Raw genomic sequence first — 23,899 nt, 5'->3', positions numbered from 1 at the left:
GAGGAAGGCCCGGATCCTCTCTGTTGGAGGGGCCCGGCTCCCTCTAGGAAAGGGCTCTTGGCTCGGAGCTCTGCCTGTAGTTTTATTGCACCCATTTCTGGAGGCCTGCGTTCCAGATCTGCCAAGTTTTACTTGGAAATGTCCCCTCCACGGGGGATGCCGGAATAATTAGGATAACGGGTTTGTCAATGACACTTCCCTTAGCTAGCTTTGCCAGGAAGCAGGCAAGTCTCAAGTAACGAGCCAATGGGGAAAGAGGGGAGGGACCAGGGAGCCTGGGGCTCCCATTCTTTGTGCTGGCAGGCTAGGCAGCATCCATTCTCCCCACGAGGAGCCCATGGCTGTCCCGCTAGCTAAGTTCATGATCCTTTTGAGTGGGTGGTTGGGCCTCTCATTACACGATAATATCAACCACAACGACTAGTCTACACAGAATTCCAGGTAAGCCCTTGTGCTTGACAAACGCCATCTCCTTGGAGCCTCACAACAACCCCGGGAGAGGGGAGATACTGTTATTATCCCCATTTTACAGCCGAGGAAACCGAGGCAAACAGAGGCGAAGTGACTTGCGTGTCACAGAGTTAGTGCCTGTATGCATCAGGATCTGAATTCAAGACCTTTGTTTTATCTACTGCACCACCTGGCTCTCTGGGTCTCAGTTTCCCCATCTGTAATATGAGGTTGGCCTCTGGGGTCCAGCTCCTGAAAGCTTCTAGGGGATCTGGGGTCGGAGAGGGCAGGGTGGTGACCAGGCCAGAGCCAATGCCTGGCTGCAGAACAAGAGTGGGCGCTGGTGGGGCCAAGGGCACCGGCACCGCAGTCTGGGACTACGTTTCCCAGAAGTCTACGCGGGGATCGGACGCAGTCGCCATGGCTCCCGCGGGAAGATGGGGCGGAAGCATCCGCTTGGTGCGTCACGTCCGCTTTCGGCTTCTCTTTGCTCTGCAGTCAGGTGCCGCCTCTGTTAGGCTGCGTGCTTGGCTGCCGCCGCCGCCGAGCCGAGACTCGTGTCTCGGGTCAGGGTGAGTGGGGAGCCAGAAGCTTGGCGGGACGGGGCGGGGGACCCCAGGGCAGAAGCCGGACGCTCCGCGCCTAGAGTAGGAGGGGGAGAGGATGCTCACGCGCACGCGCGGGGGTCCCAGCCGCCCCTCGGCTTAGTCGGGCGCGTCCATTGGCCCTCCCAGGGCGGAGCGGGGCCTCGGAGCCAATCGTGGCGCGGCTGCTGCCCCGCCCCTTGCTGCACCTGCACCTGCGGGTGACCCGCGCCTCCCGCACTGGACCTGAGCTGCGGGATCTTTCCGAGGCGCGTCCTCCCAGGTCTAAATCAGGGCTCCCCCGCGGAGCCCAGGCCTGGAGATTGGGGGGGTGTGTGACCCCTGCCCTTTAACCTTTGTCCTGCGGGCTCTTCTCGTGCGGTAATTCTTCGGCCTCTCCTCGGAAATCCCTTTCCCTCCTTCCTCTCTCCGCTCCTCTTCTCCCGTTTCCCGCCCCTTCTTTCTCCCCTCTTCTTCCCCTCCCCCTCTTGGTTCTCTTCTTGCCCCACCCCCTTCTCCTGCCTGTCTCCCCTGCCCCCACCCCGCCAGCTGACCATTCACCCTTCCAGTCCGGAGCCCGGGAGTGCTGCTCTCCAAGCCTTCTTCCCTGTCCCCCTCCCCCCATGGGCTGGTCCTGTTGCTGTTGGCCCATTTCCCAGGTGGTTACTTGGAGGCCCACAGCAGAACTGGCCCTGGTGTTCCCTGTGCTTCATGCCCTTCGGGCCAGCTCAGACAATCCCTCCCCTGCCTCGTTGCACCCTAAAAACCCGAAGGACCGGATCACCCCTTTGGCTCTGTCTGCTGGAGCCCCCTTCATGGTTCCCTTCTCTCCCCAGCTGCCCCCTGCAGAGCTGAGCTGCCCGAAGGAGGCGTCCAGGAGAAGCAGGAATGGCCCCCGTGTGCCCGACCTCTCGGGCCCACCAGGTGAGTGAAGGGGAAGTGACTTGCCCAGAGTCACCTAGCTCCAAGCGGGGCTCTCTGTGCGCAGCGCCACCCGGCTGTCCCCAAGTGCCATTTCTCTTGTGGGTGGTGGCAGGCGCTGTGCAGAGCAGGAAGGCCCCTGTGGAGTATCCGTAAAAAGACACATTTGTGGCCTCTGAGCACTTACCCTGCCAATGGAGGCAGAGCTGAGGCCCAAGAAGGGCCCACGAGGCAGCCGCTGGCGGGCCTTGGTGCGGGTCAGCTGGTGAGCATCAACCGTTCTCAGCGAGAGAGCCCGATCCCCAGAGGCCTGGTGTGGAGGGCCCCTGGGCCCTGGTGAGGCGGGCGGGACGGGCCAGGCCTCAGCCAGTACAGAGGTGCAGCCCGAATGCTGCCTTCAGAACGTCTGTCTCAGCCCCCGTGACCCTGCGCAGGAATCTCCTAACAACCACGGCTCTTTAAGGTTTGCAGAGACTTCCCAGAGAGTCCCTCATCTTAGTGTCAGAACCCAGCGGCTCTTAGGATCCCATTTTATAGATGAGGAAGCTGAGGCAAGCAGGTTAAGTGACTTACCTTTCCCAGCTGTCCCCAGCCTCTCCCCTTTCTGAGCAGAGAGGAGAGGAGCCCAAGAAGAAACGAGTGGGGCAGCGTGTCCCAGAAGTCTTTGTGCAGTTGTAGGCTTTAGCGGCCTCAGAGGTATCAATGCTACAGACTTCCCTAAAAGCATGAAAAGTGAGTTACCAAAAATGTGAAAATTCTGACGTTTCTTAGGCAAACTCAGCATAGCTGCCTCTTGCCATCCACGACTGACTGTCTGATTCAGTCAGTAAACATGTTCGCCCGTACCACGTGCCAGGCACCATGCTGAGGCACAAAGACAAACGGGCAGTGTCCCTGCTCTCAGGTTGTGTAGGATCCAAAGAGAGACGCCTGCCTGGGGGAGGAAGCTAGAAAGGAGGTGCCTGGCTCAGAGGCCGGATGGGGGAGGCCAAAGGGAGACGGCCTGGTGGGGGCCACCAATCAGAAGGGTCCTGGGCCGTGATGGAGATGGTGAGACCAAACCATGGGCCGGATGACTCGTTACCTTCTCTCTGCCTCATCCTGTGTCCATGCACGCTTATGAGACTAGAAGCTGGAGCTAGGACTGAGAGGCTTCTCCTGCGTATTTGCAATCCAGAGCGAAAGAAAAGCTCCCAAGACAGCGGGGCCTTCTTTTAGATTCCTCTAACGCGTCCTCTTCTCAGCTGAGAATGAACAACTCGCCCCTGAAACCAGGGCCCTTTAACGGTACAGCTTTTTGTTGTTGTGCATCTGGGTCACTTGTTTGATTTTGGGGAGTTCCCCAGAGGAGTGCGGCCTTCCCTTTATTTAGCGCTGAGCGTGAGGGCTGTGCCAAAGCGATTCCTGGAGGGCTCGGCATTGCCCAAATAAAGTATCAGCTGCTGCTTCAGGGCAGCTTGCTTAGGAAGGATTTCCAGAGGCAAGGATGCTTCAGTGGGCCATCGACTCTTCTTTCCTGGGGAATAGCCGTAAACACGGGCGGGGGGACTTGGGAAGGTGGCCACCATGTGGAATTGTGAAGAAGAGGACCACGCTCAGGACCCCGGGCTTTACCAACCTTAAAGGGCTCAGCATGAAAAACCAAGGTTGCTGGTAGCGGCAAATAGGAATCAGGCCCGAGTTGTCTCCTTTGGGGTCTTGAGTCATGAAATGCGAATCTGGAAGCCCTTATTCAGCCCTTCCCTAGACAGCCCCAGCCTGATGGGATGTGGGCCAGTATTCTTCCCGTTCCCTCCCCAGTGATGGGAAGAGCACTCACCTGACCATAGGATTCAGTGTCTAGATGAAATAAGTGAAACCTGCTGAAGAGCAACTCAGTCCAAGAATGCCGAGCTAGTCAAGAGGGGAGCTCACCCTGTTGGGGCAGGGACCATTCCCTGGAAGGGATGAGGAAAAGGCCTTGAAAACAGACTTGAGAGGCCTTCTAGGTATCACAGTGCATAGAGAGCCAGGCTTGGAGAGGGGAGGTCCTAGGTTCAAATGTGACTTCAGACACTTTTTATAGCTGTGTGACCCTGGGCAAGTCACTTAACCCCTTTGCCTAGCCCTTCCTGCTCTTCTGCCTTGGAGCCAATACACAGTATTGATTTTAAGATGGAAGATCAGTTAGGAAAAAAAATAGACTTGTGCTTCAACTTGAAGTAAAGATGACTGTGGTAAAATGATACACAATTAGAACAAAGTCCTCGGTGAGGTGTGAGGATGATGAGACACCTGGGACATGATGGAAGAGTTCATTGGAGAGAAGTCCAGGCCATCATCCCTGCCCTCCCCCAGAGCTGGCAGGCAATTCAGCCTGGGTTATACCTGTGTTATCATACCAAACGTTTCCATATTATTCATTTTTGTAAGTGAATTATCTTATTAAACCAAAACCCCAAATCATATAAAGTGATAAATCCTATGTTTTCATCCGCATTCTGACTCCCACAGTTCTTCTCTGGAGGTGGAGGGCATTCCTTTTCTTAAGTCCCTCGGAATTGTTCTGGATCATCGTATTGCTGTTAGGAGCAAAATCTATCCTGTTTGGTCGTTCCACAATATTGCATTTACCGTGTACAGTGTTCTCCTGGTTCTGCTCATTTCACTCTGCGTAAGTCCACAAAGGTCTATCCAGCTCTTTCTGAAATCATCCGGTTCATCATTCCTTATAGTACAATAGTATTCCATCCCTGTCATGTACCACAATTTGTTCAGCCAGTCCCCAGTCAACAAACATCCCTTTAGTTTCCAATTCTTTGCCACCCCAAAAAGCACAGCTATAAATATTTCAGTACAAACAGGCCCTTTCCCATTTTTTAAAATCCCTTTGAGATACACACCTAGTAGTGGTACTGCTGGATCAAAGGACATGCATTCTTTTATAGCCTTTGGGCATAGTTCCAAATTGCCCTCCAGAATGGTTAGATCAGTTCACAGCTCCACCTACAATGCATCAGTGTCCCAATTTTGCCACAGCTCCAAAATTTATCATTTTTCTTTTCTATCGAGTTGTTTTAATTTGCATTTCTCTAATGAAGAACAATTTAGAACATTTTTAAATGATTATTGATAACTTTGATTGCTTCATCTGAAAACTGCCTATTCATATCTTTTGACCATTTATCAATTGGGATATGACTTGTATTCTTAGAAATTCGACTTCATTCTTTATATATTTGAGAAAAGAGACCTTTCTCAGAGAAATTTATTAAAATTTTTCCCAGTTATTTCTTTTCTAATCTTGATTACCTTGGTTTTGTTTATACAAAACCTTTTTAAATTTAATATAATCAAAATTATTCATTTTACAACTTTTAATGTTCTCTTGTTTGGTCACAGATTCTTCCCTTCTCTGTAGTATACCAGGTGAACTATTCTGTGTTCCCCTAATTTGCTTATAATATCACTCTTTATATTTAAATCATATTTTCATTTAGAACTTATCTTGGTTAAGGGTATGAAATATTGATCTAAACCTAATTGTTTCCATACTCTTTTCCTATTTTCCAAGCAGTTTTTGTCCAATAGTGAGTTCTTATCCCAAAAGCTGGGATCTTTGGGTTTATCCAACACTAGATTGCTGAGGTCATTTACCCCTACTCTATTCCATTGATCCACCCTTCTATTTCTTAACTAGTACAATATTGTTCTGATGACCACTGCTTTATAGTACAGCTTAAGATCTGGTACTGCTAGACCTCCTTCCTTCACATTATTTTCCTTTAGTTCTCTTGATATTCTTGACTTTTTGTTCTTCCAGATGAATTTTGTTGTTATTTTTCTAGTTCCACAAAATAGTTTTTTTGTGGGAGCAGCTGGGTAGCTCAGTGGATTGAGAGCCAGGCCTAGAGACGGGAGGTTCCAGGTTCAACTTTGGCCTCAGACACTTCCCAGCTGTGTGACCTTGGGCAAGTCACTTAACTTCCATTGCCTAGCCCTTCCCACTCTTCTGCCTTGGAACCAATACACAGTATTGATTCCAAGATGGAAGATAAGGGTTTTTAAAAAAAATTATAGGTTTTTTTTGGTAGTTTGATAGGTATAGCACTGAATGGATAAATTAATTTAAATAAGTTAGTCATTTTTATTATATTAGCTCAGCCTACCCATGAGTAATTAATGTTTTTCCAATTGTTTAGATCTAGTTTTATTTGTGTGGGAAGTGTTTTGTAGTTGTGTTCATAAAATTCCTTAGTTTTGTCTTGGCAGATAAATTCCCAAATATTTTATTTTGTCTAGGGAGATTTTAAATGGAGTTTCTCTTTCTAAGTCTTTCTGCTGGGCTCTGTGGAAACATATAGAAATGCTGATGATTTATGTGGGTTTATTTTGCTGGAACTTTGCTAAAATTATTAATTATTTCAACTAGTTTCTAGTTGATTCTCTAGGATTCTCTAGATATACCATCATATCATCTGTAAAGAGTATAGTTTAGTTTCTTCATTGCCTACTTTAATTCCTTCAATTTCTTTTTCTTCTCTAATAGCTAAAGCTAGCATTTCTACTATAATATGAAATAAAATTGGTGATAATGAATGGACGTCTTGCTTCACTCCTGATCTTATGGGAAAGGCTTCTAACTTATCCCCATTGCAGATGATACTTGCTGATGGTTTTAAATAAATACTACTTATTTTAAAGAAAGGTCCTTTTATTCCTAAGCTTTCTATTGTTCTCAATAGGAATGGGTGTTGTATTTTCTCAAAGGCTTTTTTTTGCATCTATTAAGATAATCATGTGATTACTATTAGTTTCATTGTTGATATGGTCAAATTTTGCTGATAGTTTTCCTAATATTAAACCATCTTTGCATTCCTGGTATAAATCCCACTGGTCACAGTGAACAATTGTGATAGTCTCTTTGCATCAAAGTTCATTAAGGAACGTGCTCTGTAAATTTCTTTCTCTGTTTTTAGTCTTCCTGGCTTAGGTATCAGTAGCATATTTGTGTCATAAGAAGAATTTGGTGGGAGTCTTTCTTATTTTGCCAAATAGTTTGTATGGTATTGGGATTCATTGTTCCTTAAGTGTTTGATAGAATTCACTTGTGAATCCATCTGGCCCTGGGGATTTTTTCTTAAGGAGTTCATTGATGGCTTGTTCAATTTCTTTTTCTGAGATGAGATTATTTAAGTATTCTGTTTCCTCTTTTTAACCTAGGCAATTTCTATTTTTGTAAATATTCATCTAATTCACCTAGATCATCAGGTTTATTATCATATAATTGGGCAAAATAACTCTTGGAAAAATTGCTTTAATTTCCTCTTCATTAAAGGTGAAATCACTCTTTTCATTTTTAATACTGGTAATTTGATTCTCTTCTTTCCTTTTTTTTAATCAAATAAACCACTTTTTTTGGTTTTCTATCTACTTTGGGTTTTTTTCAAAGAACCAACTCTTAGTCTTATTTATTAGTTCAACAGTTATTTAATTTTCAGTTTTATTAATTTCTCCTTTGATTTTTAGGATTCTAATTTAGTATTTAATTGGGGATTTTTAATTTGGTTTTTTCTCATTTTTTTAATTGCATCTCCAATTCATTGATCTGCTTTTTCTCTATTTTATTGATATAAGTATTCAGGGATATAAATTTTCCCAAGTACTGCTTTGGCTGTATCCCATAAGTTTTGGTATATTGTCTCCTCATTGTCATTCTCTTCATAGAAATTGGTAATTATTTCTATGATTTGTTCTTTGACCCACCAGTTTTGAAGAGTTAGATTATTTAGTTTCCAATTAATTTTTAATTTGCCTTTTCATAAATTTTTATTGCATTATGATCTGAAAAAGTTGCATTTATTATTTCTACTTTTCTACATTTGGTTGTGAAGTTTTTATGCCCTAGTACATGATCAATTTTTGTATATGTACCATGTGCTGCTGAAAAGAAAGTATATTCCTTTTTATCCCTCTTCAGTTTTCTCCAGATATCTATTAAATCTAACTTTTCTAAGATTTCATTCACTTCCTTTGCCTCTTTCTTATTTATATTTTGGTTAAATTTATCTAGCTCTGATAGGGGAAGGTCCCACTAGTATAGTTTTCCTGTTTATTTCCTCCCAAAGCTCCTTTAGTTTCTTCTTTAAAAATCTGAATGCTATACCATTTGGTGCATATATGTTGAGTACTGATATTTCTTCATTGTCTACATTACCTTTTATCAAGATGTAATTTCCTTCCTTATCTCTTTTAATCCAATCTATTTTTGTTTTAACTTTGAATATGATTGCCACTGTCTCATTTGAAGCCCAATAGATTCTGCTCCAGCCTTTTACCTTTACCCTTTGTGTGTCTGCCTACTTAGGATGTGTTTCTTGTAAACAACATATCATAGGATTCTAGTTTTTAATCCACTCTGCTATCTGCTTCCGTTTTATGGGTGAGTTCAACCCATTTACATTGACAGTTATGATTATCATCTGTGTATTCCCCTCCATCTTGATTTCGTCTTTTAATCCTGCCCTTTTTCCTTTCATTCTTTCCCTCTACATCAGTGTTTTGCTTTTACTCACTCTCCTATATCCCCCTCCCTTATTTTGCTCCCCTTCCTTCCACCTCCCTTCTTATTATCCTCTTTGCAGGGTCTTTTGGTCACCTCCCAGCCTTTCTCTCCCTTATATTACTCCCCTCCCCACCACCGCTTTTCTTATTCCCCTTCTACTTCTCTATAGGGTTAGATAGGCTTTTCTGTCCCAGTGAATCTGACTGTTCTTCCTTCTCTGAGCCAATGAGAGTATGATTTAAGTATTACCTATCACTACCTTCATCCTCCCCTCCGCTGTAATATCTCCCCCACCTCTTTATGTGTTATAGTTTACTCCGTTTTACTTCTCTCTTACCTTTTACTGCAATCCTGTTTTTCATTTCTTGATTTTTTCTTTTTTTGCCTATCATCCTAAACAGCTTACCTTCTATGTATTATAATGGGAAAAGGTTAAAGATAGGATAAGATTTAAGTGAAGTGGAAGGCTCTCTTTAAGGCACATACTAGGAACTCAAGGGAAAGGATTTTAGCAGGGAGAAGGCAGAGGAGGAACAGTTTGGAAGTGATAACAGCTAGAGTAACTTGACTTCCTTTGGGAGGTGAAGGGCTTCCTGTCCAGGAATGGTGGAGGAAAGGCGGGCTTATCAGAGCTCATCTACCTCACCTGACTGTGGAGAAGGAGTATACCCCTAATTCATCTTTGGAGGTGCTCTATTTAACTGGGAAAGATCTAGAAAAGGATCTGACCATACGTGCTGTGCTTATCAGAAAGTTTTATCTAAAATTTCCTGTCAGATCAGCTTTGAGGTTTTACCTCAGGGGTCAGCTCCCCTGTGGTGAACTTAGCCATTGGAATTCATTCATAGCAGTTTTTGGGGAACAAATCAAACCAACTACTGAGGGTCATAGATAGTTAGCTTACTCAGTTTGGGAGATACCTAGATAGAATCAGCATGTTAAGTTAGCCTGAAGAAACAGAAGACTCCCTCTCTCTAGGGACATAGAGGATTATGGGTAATTAGCTAGATTCCTTAGAGTTAGGGACTCCTTTTTCTGATCCTCAGTTTGTATTCCCTCTTAAATAAAAGAGATACTGTTTTACAATTATTGTCTTCAAAGCATTTGTGCAACTGGCCCAGTGAGAGAAAGTGATTGAGTTTCACTCTCACTAACCGGGGGCTAGAATACCCAGCTGGGTATTCTGGGGGATCCCCGAGTTGAGCTACCATTACCCATATCTCTTCCCTCCTCCATATATATTTTTTTAGTTGGTGTGCTGGTACAGGAAAAAAACCTAGAGATTTGACTTTTTTTTTTTTTTTAGCTCAAAATCCATTTAAAAACCTTGAATCACAGCAGGGGGCTTCTGTGAAGGTTACAATTTGTAACTGACAGACTCAGCAACAGTCAGTGCTGACAGTTGCAGTACCTTCTCTCGCCTGCTAGGGGGCTCCATAACAAATCTCCCAGTCAGCTATCAATCAAATTGCATTGCACTTATAAAGGCGGAAGGTAATAATTCCTGTTGTGTCCCTGGAGAAATTCATCTTACCCAGGAAGTTTATTTCTCCAGTATGCCTAAACATAGTGCAATGGAGACTATTTGTTATTATACCATAATGATACCTTTTTTCTGTATGGTAATCATGCCAGATTACATACATGATCTTTTGGGGTTCCAAGCTCTCTTACCAATTATGGATATGGCCATACATAGAGCACTGCCTCATTTAACTCTCCTGATTCTTCTACTAGGTTGCCTCTATCAATTCAAGAAAATTGTAGTAACAATTTTTTAAGAGACTTAATGTTACTGGCTGGCTAATCATAGGGAACAGTGAAATAAAAGAACTAGTTCTGACCCTCCAAGCAAAGCTTGAGCAGGTGGAAGCTCAATGCTTATAACTTACTAAAGTCAAAGGGGAAAGGTATGAGATGGTACCACAAGAAGTAGCCAAAACAGGGAATGCTAAAAAAACAAGAAGTACTGAATAAGCTACAATTAGAAGAACAAGCTTTAGAAAACTCTCCTGCAACGATGTTTCCTTTGTGAGATGTGCCTTATATGTTTCCTGACTTGGGAATTTTGCATATGAAAGCCCATAAGCATTTCGTGAAAACCGGTTTGGATGCAATTAAAAAGAATTCCAAAATTTGATGACGAACGAGTGGCAGTAATAAGGGAATTTAAGAGAGCAGTTAGGATTTGTGATCCAGATTTTTGAGATTTTGAAATTCTTATGGATGAACTATTAACTAGGAGAGAAAAGCAATTTGTTAAACAAACAATAACGAAGAGCTCACTCCTTGGCCCACTGAAAATCCTGAATTCGAGATGAATTCCATTGAAGCTTACAGATATTTGGGAAAAGCTAGGGAATCTATTTTAGAAGTTATGAAAGCAAATTCCAAATGCCCTGGCATGTGGTCAAAATTTGAAAGATTAAGGCAGGAGGCAGGGAAAACACCAACAACATTTTTGGATAGACTTATAGATTGTAGAGAGAAATGGCTAGAAATGGGTATTTTATCCAAGGATAACATAGGCCATATTCAAAGAAAATTTGTAAAGAATTCTTGTCCCTCTGTAAGAAACTATTTTAAAAATAATTGTTGTAACTGGTATACTATGGGATTGGAAGAACTTAAAAGAACTGCTAACTATATTTACCAAGCAGATAAAGACAGACAGGAAGAGGACAGAAATGACTTAACTGATGATTTAAGAAAGCAATTAAAAGAAGTAAACCCAAAGTTGAAGGAAAATGAGATAAAAGAGATAAAAGCAGTAGCAGCTTTAAGGTCTTACCAGACCTACTAAAACAGGTTACAGTTCAAGAATAAATAGACAAAACCTCCCTAGATGTTATTTCCATAACCGTGTTGGACACATGATGAGAGAGTGTCATTTTAGAGGACAGTTCTATGACCAAGGACTTAGGGGAAACCAAGGCAATAACTTTAACAATGGTTACAGGCAGAATTTGTAAAACTATAATAAAAGGTGTAACAATGCATACCAAAAGCAAGATAGTAACTGCTGTAATCATGGTTGTTGCCATGGATCCCAACAAGCAAGAATATGTGAAAAGTGGAGCTCGTCCTAAATACTCTCAAGTAGCAGGAGGCAATTCCCAGAAAGTGGATACGCAAAAGGGTGCACGTGCATTATGAAGATGCGTTCAGTATAGCACAGTTTGCAGCACAGAGAGACTGTAAAAACAAGTGAGCAATGGAATAGAAAATGAAGGAAAGTGTGGTAAAAAAAGTAAATCCTGGCAAAATGATAGAACTATTAAACCTTGTCAAAATAATGATGCAGAAGTAAATGGAGGTGGAATGTGGTGATCAGGAATTAGAGATGCAATTCCCGTATCCATCTATTTTAGCACCTATTATAAGTACACATTCACCACCAAATAGCACAGAACCACATGTTACATTTAATGTTGGGAGACAAATCTATGATTGTTCAGTTGATACAGGTGTGAGTAAAAGTGTTTTGCAAACATCTCCTGAAGAATGTAAAGCTGTAAGAAGTTTAGAGTAGGACTGTTTGTTATTTTTGACAAGTATAATAAGTTAAGTTTACAATAAGGGGAATTTATATATTTAATAGTGATCATATGAGAAATTTGTCTTCAACAAATTTGCTCAAATGATCAGAGGGAGGAAATGTAATAGAGATAGGATAAGATGTAAGTGAAGTGGAAGGCTCTCTTTAAGGCACATACTAGGAACTCAAGGGAAAGGATTTTAGCAGGCAGAAGGCAGAGGAGGAATAGTTTGGAAGTGATAACAGCTAGAGTGACTTGACCTTCCTATGGGAGGTGAAGGGCTTCCTGTCCAGGAATGGTGGAGGAAAGGCAGGCTTATCAGAGCTCATCTACCTCACCTGACTGTGGAGAAGGAGTATACCCCTAATTCATCTTTGGAGGTGCTCTATTTAACTGGGAAAGATCTAGAAAAGGATCTGACCATACGTGCTGTGCTTATCAGAAGGTTTTACCTAAAATTTCCTGTCAAATCAGCTTTGAGGTTTTACCTCAGGGGTCAGAGTGAACTTAGCCTGGGGTGAACTTAGCCATTGGAGTTCATTCATAGCAGTTTTTGGAGACAGCTTTTGGGGAACAAATCAAACCAACTACTGAGGGTCATAGTTAGCTTAGTCAGTTTGGGGGATACCTAGATAGAATCAGCAAGTTAAGTTAGCCTGAAAAAACAGAAGACTCCCTCCCAGGTAAGTTTTTTTAATGAACTATTTCATATTTTCTTCCATTTTTTTTCATTCTTTTGATTTTGTTTTTTGTTTTTTGATGTCTTCATGAAGTCATTAGCTTCTATTTGCCCAATTCTAATTTTTAAAGAATGAATTGTTTATAATGTCTATGACTTCTCTGTCATAGTTGTTGGCATTTGGTCTACCCCATTGCTGGGCACACAATGAGAACTTAATAAATGTTTATTGAATGTTGGGCTTTGGCCCTGGCCACAGGAATGGGGAGGCACCACTCCCATAATCCTTGCCAATTTTCCTCTCCTCCAATGTTCTTTCAGGAGTTAGTGACGTTCAAGGATGTGGCCGTGGACTTTACCCAGGAGGAGTGGAAGTGCCTGGCCCCTTCTCAGAAGGAGCTGTATCGGGAGGTGATGTTGGAGAACTATAGGAACTTGGTGTGCTTGGGTAAGGGGGTTCCCCTGGTGCCCAAACTGTCTCTGCCATCTCCCCTTAAAGGTAAAGGCTAGTGAGTGTGTTGAGCATCAAGTAATTGTTACTTAGCCCAGAGAAATAAGAGCTTGGTCATTGGTTATTACTGCATTTGTGCCCAAGAGAAAAGCACATCACATATAGTACATAGCTTTGTAGCTGGAAGGGACCTTTGAGGCCTCATTGTAAAGACAAGGCCTTGAGGGCCAAAGAGAGCAAGTGGGCTACACTGGGTTTGTACATCCAGTGAGCTGCAGGATGGAGATCCCAGATGGAGTTTTCTAGTTCCCTTCCCTGGCATCCTGGGTAGCCTTGCCTGAGCCTACTCGCACTTCCTCTTAGGAGGGCATTGGTCCCGTGCACTCACTTCTGAACCCAGATCCATTCCGTGGGATATTTTCCAATCCTAAGTAATCCAGCTCCGTTTCTGCTTCAGAGTTTACAGGCCTTGTCTTCACCCTCATCTCCTGCTGTCCCCTGGGCCTTTGACATGGGGCCGTGTTGTCTGGCACCAATGAGTTGCTGCCTCTGTGGCCTCAGCTCTTTCTCATTTCCAATGAACAGGACTTGCAGTTTCCAAACCAGAGGTGATCAACCAGCTGGAACGAGGGGAAACACCATGGAGGCCCGAGGGAGATGGCTGGGGGAACAGCCTCCATCCTGGTGAGTGAGACCCCCGAGCAGCTGAGGTACCACAGACAATAACTGGGTGGGTGTTGCTGGGGCCTGCCTGGGAGTGATTCTTGCAGCTCTGTGGATTAGGGAAGAGTACTCCCAGGGAACTTTGTGGGCCTCTGGCACCAGGAGCACAGGGAGCTCTCTTCTGCCAGGACTTGGATTTAGATCCTTCTTAGCCCCCATTTTTCAGTTTCGATCAATCAGCAAGTATTTATGAAGCAACTTCTGAGTGCCAGGCATTGGGGATGCAGGTAAAAGGAGAAAAACATTTCCTCCCTTTAAGAAGCCCACATTCTCACAGGAATGTAGACATCTAATGCACGTAAATACAAATCTACACAGACTAGTAGTTTGTGGGAAATCGGGAAAGATTTCATGTAGAAAATGGTGCTCGAGCTTTATTTTAAAAGAAAGAGAGGAATTCTCTTAGGTAAGGAGGAAATGCATTCTAGGCATGCAGACCTGTCAGGATAAAGGCATGGAGATGGGCAATGAAGTGGTATGTGAGGAAGGCCAGTTTAGCTGAATTGTGGAGTCATGCAAGAGACGTTGTGGCGATAGAGGTGTGGGATAAGGGAGGCCAGGAGATTCCCGACCCAGGAGATGGGGGAGGTGGTGGTGCCTTCAGTAGGAGGGGGGAAACCTGGAGAAAGATGATGCCTGGTTTGGGCACATTTAAGAGTCTTTGTGACTGACTGATCATGTATATTTTGACTGACTGTTGCCTTTCCCCGAGATGACCTCCAAGTTATCCTGTCATATACAGCTGCTTCCATGTTGTCTCCCCCATCAGGCTGAAGTTTGGCCATTCCCAGTGGATGGTCACCTCCTTAGTTTCTAGAGCTTTGCTACCACAAAGATGGCGGCTGTGTGTATTCTAGTATATGTTGGAGCTTTAGGTCTGTCTTTGACTTCATGAGGGTCTGGGCCCCGTGTTGGGATTGCTGGGTCTGAGAGGATGGTGTTATAAAAGAAGAGAGCAACCACCATTAGGCTGGTTATTAGTACTAGTAATCTAAGATATTAATCTGAGGAAGCTTTGGTTTGGTTCCCTAATGGCTGGTGCAGGGACACCCGAGTCCTGCCACCGAGCTGGAGGTTTTACTAACTGCCCTTCTTTATAACAGTGCCCAGGCAGAATCCCTAAAGGTCAGTGGATGGGTAACCCTTTCAGGTCCCACCTGGGGTTGATTGATTCTTGGTATTGGGCTCTATCAGCCTTGGATAACGTTCATCTGACTGCGTTGCTCCCTCCCCAGAGTGGTGATGGAATAACTACTCCAGGAAGGTACTTAATAACGTTTATCTATGTTGTTTAACAAGAGAAAGGAATGATTAGGAAAGGGTTGGGGAATAGGTGACCCTATCACTAAATCTATGATAATAATCCCTCAGGACTGTAGGCTGTTCAGTAATGCTGGGCTTGTTCTTCACCTCCTCTGGCTCAGCCTGGCCACAGCCAAACCAGAGTAAGCAAACTGTTTGGATGATGCAAATATTGATGATGGTTTCTCTCAGCTTTTTACTGCTAGCTGTTTGCTACAGCCTTCAGGAAATTCCACCCTTCACCACCCTCTTCTTCTTCTCCTACCCATTTCCCGGATTTCTCCCCCCCACCCCGAGCCTCAGGATACCTAAATATCTAGAGATGGTTTAGGTGCCTAAATATCTAGGGATTCAGAGAGAATCAGAGGATCCACGGTCTTACCACAGGTCAATCAATGTTCAAGATCAAATGTCCAAGGCAAGAGTTTAGGCAAGGATCAGGCAAAGCCAAGCCAAGGTCCCAAAAGACAAGGGGTCAAAGGCGATCCCTGCAGGGGGCTGCCCAGGGTATTTATATCCTTTCTGGCCAAATGCCTTTCCTCCTGTCCTCATGGCCTCCGGGAACATTCCGATGTTCAACTGTCTTCACCTGTCGATCAAGGTGAGACTCTCAACTCCCAGAGCTTGAATATGACAATGGACAGTGGAGTCGCTTTGGACCACTTCATAGTGCTACACGAGGGCCATCTGGACCTGCCTCCTTTCTTTGGAGGCAGATGACACTTTTCATCATGAGTCTCTGGGATTGTCTTGGATCAATGAATTGCTGAGAATAACTAGATCATTTCTATGTGTAAAATGTTCTTTTCTTCTGTGTAAAATGTTCTTCTAGTTCTGTTCTGTTCACTTCACTTTGTATCAGTTCATTTAAGTCTTTCCTGGTTTTTATGAAATGATTCTGCTCATCGTTGCTTATAGCATGATGGTGTTCCATTATAATCACATGCTAGAATTTGTTTAGCCTTTCCCCAACTCCTCGATTTCCTTGGCTGTCACAAAAAGAGATGCCATAAATATTTGTATATTCCCCTTTTTTGATCTCTTTAGGATATAGACATGGTAAGGTATTGCAGGGTCAAAGGGTATGGCTCAGTTCACAACTCCACCGACAGTGCACTGGAGTGCCAGTTTTCCCACATCACCAACATTTATTTTCTTTTTCTGTCATATTGGCCAATCTCTTAGGTGTGAGGTGGTACTGCGGTAGTTTTAATTTGCATTTCTCTAATTAAGAGTGATTTAGAGATTTTTTTTAATGACTAAATAACTCTGATTTCTTCATTAGAAAACTGCCTATTCATCTCCTTTGATCATTCATGAATTGGAGAATGACTTTTTATTTTTATAAATTTGGCTCCGTTCTCTATGTATTTGAGAAATTAGACCTTTATCAGAGATACTTGCTATACATTTTTCCCCCAGTTTTCTACTTTCCTTCTAAACTTAATTGCATTGAATTTGTTTGTCCAAAACCTTTTCAGGATAACAACATGTCCTTAAAAAGCCCCCTGTACAGTAGGGAGTCTCAGCTTCGTCCGCAGTCATCTTTTCGCACACATAAATATTGGTTTGTTGACATTTGTTATATTCACAAAAGAAAGAAAAGTTTGAAATGAAGGAAAAAACATTCTCTTTTCCCCAATAACCCATCAATTCTCCAAAAAGCATTCCTTCTTTTGAGGAAACAACTTGTAGTTAGCTGGTTTGTACCCTTGGAGTCTTCCAGACTTTTCCATCTGCCTGCCCTCCATCCTCTCCGTAGCTGCCAGCTGGGTTTTCACGAGCCACATTGAGGAGATCCTGGGTGAGGGGACCACAAATCGGACAGTTTCTGACCCCTAGGAATGCATTGCTGCCCCCTGCGGCTCTGTGGTCCCTGCGCAGAGGGTGTATGGGGGAACGTGGGCCCCTGAGGGCCCAAATCTCTAGGTCTCTGCTCTGAATGATGATGGTGATTCCTGGGCAGATTCATAGGACTCAGGCAGTAACACGGCCTTGTGGACCACAAGGAAGCCATCGGACCAGAACGTCTCCAGAGGCCCCAAACTATTGGGAGCCGCGCTTTTTGTAAAATCAAGGGTCTGAGACAGAGTAGGTGCCCACCGCTTGGGAGTGGCCAGACAAGCCGGGGTCCACACAGGTAACACACACATGCTGGACTTGGGCTTCCAGCCGCTACAGTGGTGAGGTAAGAGGCCAAGCTCGCCCAAACCCTCCACACCAAAAAGAGGGGGAAAGCCTCAAAAACAAGGAAAGGGGGGCAGCTGGGAGGCTCCGTGGCTGGAGAGCCAGACCTAGAGATGGGAGGTCCTGGGTTCAGATCTGGCCTCAGACACTTCCCAGATGTGTGACCCTGGATGAGTCAACCCCCATGGCCCAGCCCTGACCACTCTTCTACCTTGGAACCAATGTCAAGTATTGACTCTAAAATGGAAGGTGAGGATTAAAAAAAACCATAAAGGAAAGCAAGAGGGGCCCACATAATGAGGGTGAGAAGGGAGGGCAGCCCGGTGAACGTGGCAGCATCCCTGGGAACAGCCACGTGAGAGACCAGAGGCCTGGCAGCCCCAGGAGTGACAGGAAATAAGAGAGCAAAATGATGCTGGTGAGGGGAGGCAGCCTTCCCCTCTCCGAGCGAGCTGGATGCAGCCAAGAAGTAACACGGCGCTAAGGAAGCACAGTTCGGTGGGAGGGGCCTCCGGAGAACTGGATGGGAACGAGCGGAGCGTGCCTGCTCCTCGGCAGTCCGCAGCACCTTCCTAAAGGCTGGCCTAAGAATCCCGCCACAAGGGAAGGAAGCAAACACAGGGACGCACCTCTCAGACTAGCATATTAAAAAGGGCGCTCAGCGAAAGGCAGGGCGAGAGGACTGAGAAGCCGTCGGCTCCAGCAGGAAGTTCATCCCGGAGACTTCCCGCCGCACCGCAGTGGGAAGGCCCTCCTGGAGGGCACTGAGGGCCTCTTGCCGGACTTCTTCAACACCAAAACCTCCCCATGGAGAGCCTCCGCCTGAGGACGCAGCTTCTGCAACGTCCCAAAGTTCAGGACGGCCACGCTCGGAACGGCTCCCTACTCCATCTCGAGCTCTCAGTGGAGGCACCTTCGGCCTGGTAGCGAGCGCCCGGCAGGCCGCATTTGGTGGCCACGAACGTGAGCGGCTTCGCGCCCCGGCTGGCTCCGACCCTTTCTTGGAGGTTGGCCCGAGACTCCGGACGGCCAGGAGCGCCGCTCCCTCAGGTTCCCTCGGTGGGCCTCCTCGGCTTCTCCCACTTAAGTCTCCAGCCGTCCTCCTTCCCTCTTGATGTGAGACTCGCGTGGCAGGGGCCATGCCGGAGCGTCTTCCCCCCGAGCCCTTCTGCTCTTGCCTGGGTGGGCGCCTTTCTGCCCCCGGGATCTTCTTCCCCCGCCAGTGTCTCCCCTCCTTCCCTCGGGCGAGCTTTTGCTTTCTCAGTGAGTCACCAAAGGCCTCAGAAAGTGGCCACACGCAGGCCCCTGCTGCCCTCTCCTCCGCCCTTCACCGGGCCAGGCGCAGACTGCCCGTCCCCTCCTTCAGGAAGGGCTGACGTTCTGAGCGCCCCTGCCTCCAGGATCCCTAACTCCCTCCCAGGAAGCAGAGAGCGGGGGGGAGGGGGATGCCGAGGCCCCCGGCTAAGAAGGGGTGCGAGACTGAGCCAGGGGACCTCGCAGTGGAGACCTGGAGCTGCTGCGGCACCACCTGAAGCCCCGTCTGGAGCTTTTCCTCCGGATGAGGCCAGGATGGGTCAGTGTGCATTTATTAGGTGCCTGCTGTGTGCCAGGCGGGTAGAGGGGCAGAAACCCCTCCGTGCTCGCGGGGAGGCTCTAGAGGGCTGAGGAAGGGCCCTGAGGCAGGGCTGAGGGTGAGGAGACACAGACTGACCACCTGAACTCTGGCCCTTCTGGACAGAAAAGGCGAAGTCTCCCTCCAAGACTGGGCCTCCGCCTGCTCGTGGGGCGGCAGCTAGTCCCGCCTTTCGGCGCCCCCTCAGGGCCGGGCCTGGGAGCTGGCCTGCTGAAGGTGCCTTTGCCAGCCTCCCAGGCCTCCTCGCCGGAGGGCCGGACCTGCTGCTCCCTCGTCTTTGGGCCCGCCGTGCTGGCGCAGTGACCCACAAGAGCTCTGGCCCCCGGCCTAAGGTGTCAGGGGGAGCCCACAGGCCTCAGTGCTGGACCGGCCCCTTGTGAGGCCCCTCCATGATGCTGCAGAGCACAGGGCCGGGGTCCCAGAGACCCGAGTTCAAATTCAGCTGCAGACACTTTGTGACTGGGCGATCCTAGGCCCCATGCTTCACCCCCTCTGCCTCAGTTTGCTCCTCTGAAAAATGGGGGTGATGGCCGACGGCGAGGGTCGGGGGCTGCAGAGACGCTGCTCTTGTCACTGTCGCCGTTTGTATCAAAGTCCGTGTTCTCTGCCCAGGAAGGCGGCTAGCTTGTGCGCCGTGCCCAGATCGTACCATCGGGCCTCCTCGTGCTGCGAAACAGGGCATGAGGCTCCCGGCAGACGCCGCTGCATCCCCCCGCACTGGGCTCCGGACGGCCTTCTTTGGAGTCTTGGAGTCCTGCCCAGCCTTCCCAGCCATCACCGTCCGCCACGGCTGTCTCTCCTGCGTCTGCCCTCTCCGCTCTGCGTCACTCCCAAGAGTCCTTCTCTGGTCCTCTGTGGCGTCTCACCTGCCCTTCCCCAAGGGATGGAGGCCCCCCTCAGGGACGGAGCCCTCCCCCACCAAGGGATGGAGGCTTCTCCGAGGGACGGAGCCCCCCCTCCAAGGGATGGAGGCTTCTCCGAGGGATGGAGGCTCCCCTCCGAGAGATGGAGGCCCCCCCCAGGGACGGAGGCCCCTCGCTCCCAGGCCTTCCTATGCTGTCGGTCCTCTTCCCAAGCTCTGACCCTGTTGGGATTCGGGCCTGCACGGTTGGGTGGCCCTTTGGACACGCTTCCAGACTGCCCTTCCCCGTCCCTCCGGCAGGGATGGCCTCCCTGTGGTCGTGGCAGCAGCGTGACGGCCACCCGGGGGTGCCTCGGAGTCGCTCGCCCTGACGTTTCTGGGAGCAGGAGTGACGCCCGGCCGGTCTTCGTTTCTTCAGTCCGTCCATGCGAGGTGCTGCGTAGGCAGAGGAGACGTGCGGCGGCCAGTGTGGCCCAGCTCCTGTGGAAGGAGGCCATTTCCGGTGGTGACTCCCTCGGGGGAGGCCCTCGTGCTGGGGAGAGGGAGGGGACATGGCACGGCTGGGAAGCTCGTGCTGTGGGTCCGCACTTTACGGGGGGCTCCCCGTCCTTCTCACCCCAACCCTGGAAGTGGGGCCGTCTGCGAGGAAACAACAAGCGGCGACCGCTGTGTGCCGGGCGCTGTGCCGAGCCGAGGGATGGCTGAGAAGAAGGAGCTTCCGTCGTGGGGAAAGCTGCCCGCAGAAGGGACCTGAGGAGGAGCAGAGCCGGCACTAGGCCCGAGAACCCCCAGGGCCTTTGGGGGGCCTTTGGGAGCCTCTGTTCCGGCCGTTGGCCCTCCGGCAGAGGAGAGAAGCTGCTGAGGGCACCGAGCGCAGGCAGTCAGCGTGGGGAGGAGCTTCCAGATCAGCCGAGGGAAGACCCTGGCGTCCGGGGGTCTGTGGAAGGTGCCGTTTTTGTCGGTGTCTGGTTGTGTCCGACTCTTCGTGGCCCCCCGGACCACAGCGCGCCAGACCCTTCGAAGTCTGCCGAGCTCCTGTGATTCATGGCTAAAGGCGTTGGTGGAGTCTGTGAGGCAGAAGCAAGATGTCAGAGTGCCTCCCCTGCTCCATAATTCGGGGAATGGCGGCCGCTTTGCCTCTTGAGAACCAGCCCGCACTCGCCGCAGAACCGTAAGCACAACACTCGGAACGTCCTTTGGCACCGCTTTCTCTAGGCCTGGGGGACAAGCCGGTCTTTCTGTGCCAGCCCAGCTGCCGTGACAACGCAGGGATTCACGAGGGAGGCTGGGAATGGAGGGGCCGCTCAAAGGAACCAAAGGAGATCAGCGTCAGAGCTGAGGAGGGACAGTGTTCGAGCTCGGAGGACAGCCAGAAAGGATGCCGAGAGCTCAGAGATGGAGGATCTTGTTTGTGGAACAGCCAGGAGGCCAGTGTCGCTGCAGGGAAGACAATGTATTGGGGAGGAAGGTGGGGGGAGGACAGGTCAGGAAAGGCTTGGAACGCCGGAGCATTTTGTATTCAGCGCTGAAGGCAGTGGGGAGCCCCTGGAGCTTATTGGATGAGGGGATGACATGGTCAGACTTTGTTTTAGGAAAATCGGGCTGGACTAGACTGAGAAGAGACCCGGGGCAGGTAGACCCACTCCCAGGCTCCTGCCCTAATCCAGGTGGGAGATGATGAGGGCCTGTTGCAAAGCCGAAATCAAGAGGCCTTGGCAGCAGATTGGAAATGGGGATGGGATGAGAGAGAGTGAGAAATCCTGACTGACTCCTAGGTTGGGAGGAACTAGCAGAATATTGTTGGCTCTTATTGGTAATAAGAGTGGGGAGATGAGGTGAAAGAATAAAGCTGCAAGTGAGAACTAGAGACCAATATCACTGATGAATCTTGATGGAAAAAATGTAACTAAAAGGCTGTATGGTCCATTTTTGAAAATCATGGCCAGATTGAATTTATGCTGCAGGTACAAGAATGGTTCAGCTTGATATAAACAATAATTAATCTCATTCATATAAAACATATAGGATCATCTCAGATCTGTAGCAAAATAGGACACATTAAACATTCCTTTAAAAAACAGTCATTGAAAGACTTTTCCTTCATTTGACCCATAGTCTTGGGTGGATCAATGGTATTGCTCTATAATTGAGGGTGGTAATTATTTGTAATGTAGAAACATTGCACCTTGTCTTCACCCTTCCCTGATCTGTCTATAGAAATGCTTGGCTGTTGCAGTAAAGCAGGGAAAATACATTGAGGAAATGAGCATTGCTAAAATCGATTTAGAAGATCATTTTTCTTGATGGAGAGAACACAAAGACAGAACTTTGTAGTACAGCAGGGGCAACAGAATATTTACAAGCTTTTTTTGTGTGTTTTTTTTTTTTGTCTCTTAGGTTGGAAATCTGTGTTTGAAACCAAGCTATCGATTCTAAAACCAGAACGGTCCTGTCAGGAAAGACTCAAAAAAGATGGTCTTCGTGTCTCTAATTTGGAGGAAACTTTGAAATATGACTCTTCAACAGAAAAACAGCAGAGAAATCACAGCCAACGAGTAAAAACTATTCAGAAGAAACCTTCCCATAATAAATGTAATAGAAATATCAGCCTACAACCATTCTCTCTTCCCCAAGAGAAAGTATCTGTTGAAAAGGATTTCTGTAAATGTGATACTCACAGAGAGAACTTTCGATTATATACACATCTGTTGAAGTGTAATAAGATGTATCCAAAGAAGGTATTTTCTATGTGTACCGAATGTGGGAAATCCTTCAGGTATAATTTAGGCCCTATCGAAAATCAAAAAACAGGTACTAAAACAAAAGAATATAAATGTAACGAATGTGAGAAGGCCTTCTGCTGGAAGTCACAGCTTATTAAACACCAAGCGATCCATACTGGAGAGAAGCCTTATGTATGTCAGGAATGTGGGAAGGCCTTCCGACAGAGCTCACACCTTACTCAACATAAGACAATTCATACTGGAGAGAAACCTTATGAATGTGATGGATGTGGGAAAACATTTCGCCAGAGGAAGGGACTTACCGAACATCAGAAGATTCACACTGGAGAGAAACCATACGAGTGTAACGAATGTGGGAAAGCTTTTCGTCAGAGGAAGGGACTTACCGAACATCAGAAGATTCACACTGGAGAGAAACCGTATGTATGTAACGAATGTGGGAAGGCCTTTAGCCAGAGGACAGATTTTATTCGACATCAAAGAATTCATACCGGAGAGAAGCCTTACAAGTGCAATGAATGTGGTAAAGCCTTCTCGCAGCGGAAAGGACTTACTGAACATAATAAGATTCATACTGGAGAGAAACCTTATGACTGTAATGAATGTGGGAAAGCTTTTAGTCAGAGGACAGATCTTGTTCGACATCAAAGAATTCACACCGGAGAGAAGCCTTACAAGTGCAATGAATGCGGCAAAGCCTTCTCCCAGAGGACAGGACTTACTGACCATCAGAACATTCACACTGGAGAGAAAGTTTATAAGTGTGATGAATGTGGGAAGTGCTTCCGCCAGAACAGAGGACTTGTTGAACATCGAAAAATTCATAGTGGGAAAAAAGTTTGTGGACGTAATTAGCATTGGAAGTAAGAGTTTACTCAATTCTAGAAAATTCACACTAGAGAGAAATCTTATGAATGCAGAGGATTCATTCAACAACAGGAAATTCATACAAGAGAAAAACCATAGAGATGTCATGATCTGGGGTGACCTTCTGCTAGTGCATACAATCTGGCCAACTTCAGAGACCTCTAGCCAACATCTCTCCTTCCAGTCACCCGAGGTTCCTTATAGTCCTTCCACGTGACATTCCATCTCCCATTCCATGAATATGCAGAGCCTGTAATGCTTTCCTTATAATCCCCAGCTGTTATTGGCTCCTGCCTGCCCTAAGAAATTTGTATTTTGCTCATTTTTTTAGACTTCACATACACATATTGCTTTCCCCCAGTAGCAGAAAGTGGCTATGTGGCAGGAATTGCCCTATTTTTGTCTATATCCTT

General features: G+C 47.0%; 1 protein-coding gene across 1 annotated transcript; it reads left to right on the top strand.

Moving 5' to 3' along the window:
* The first annotated feature begins 1,879 nt into the window (after nt 1-1,879).
* On the top strand, nt 1,880-23,899 carry LOC123230564 (zinc finger protein 501-like). The gene is made up of 4 exons (XM_044656699.1): nt 1,880-1,958; nt 13,039-13,165; nt 13,754-13,852; nt 22,273-23,899. The coding sequence occupies exons 1-4, from the start codon at nt 1,923-1,925 to the stop codon at nt 23,472-23,474; spliced, it is 1,464 nt and encodes a 487-aa protein (XP_044512634.1). The 5' UTR covers nt 1,880-1,922; the 3' UTR covers nt 23,475-23,899.

This window comes from Gracilinanus agilis, chromosome 1 (assembly GCF_016433145.1).
Source record: "Gracilinanus agilis isolate LMUSP501 chromosome 1, AgileGrace, whole genome shotgun sequence".
NCBI lineage: Eukaryota > Metazoa > Chordata > Mammalia > Didelphimorphia > Didelphidae > Gracilinanus > Gracilinanus agilis.
This window is presented reverse-complemented; position numbering and strand designations above follow the sequence as displayed.

What these genes read in the sequence shown, in the direction of transcription:
- LOC123230564 (XM_044656699.1), top strand. Translation starts at nt 1,923, where the DNA reads ATGGCCCCCGTGTGCCCGACCTCTCGGGCCCACCAG. An exon ending in CGACCTCTCGGGCCCACCAG is followed by an intron (nt 1,959 to 13,038) that starts GTGAGTGAAGGG and finishes ATGTTCTTTCAG; the next exon opens with GAGTTAGTGACGTTCAAGGA. An exon ending in TAGGAACTTGGTGTGCTTGG is followed by an intron (nt 13,166 to 13,753) that starts GTAAGGGGGTTC and finishes TCCAATGAACAG; the next exon opens with GACTTGCAGTTTCCAAACCA.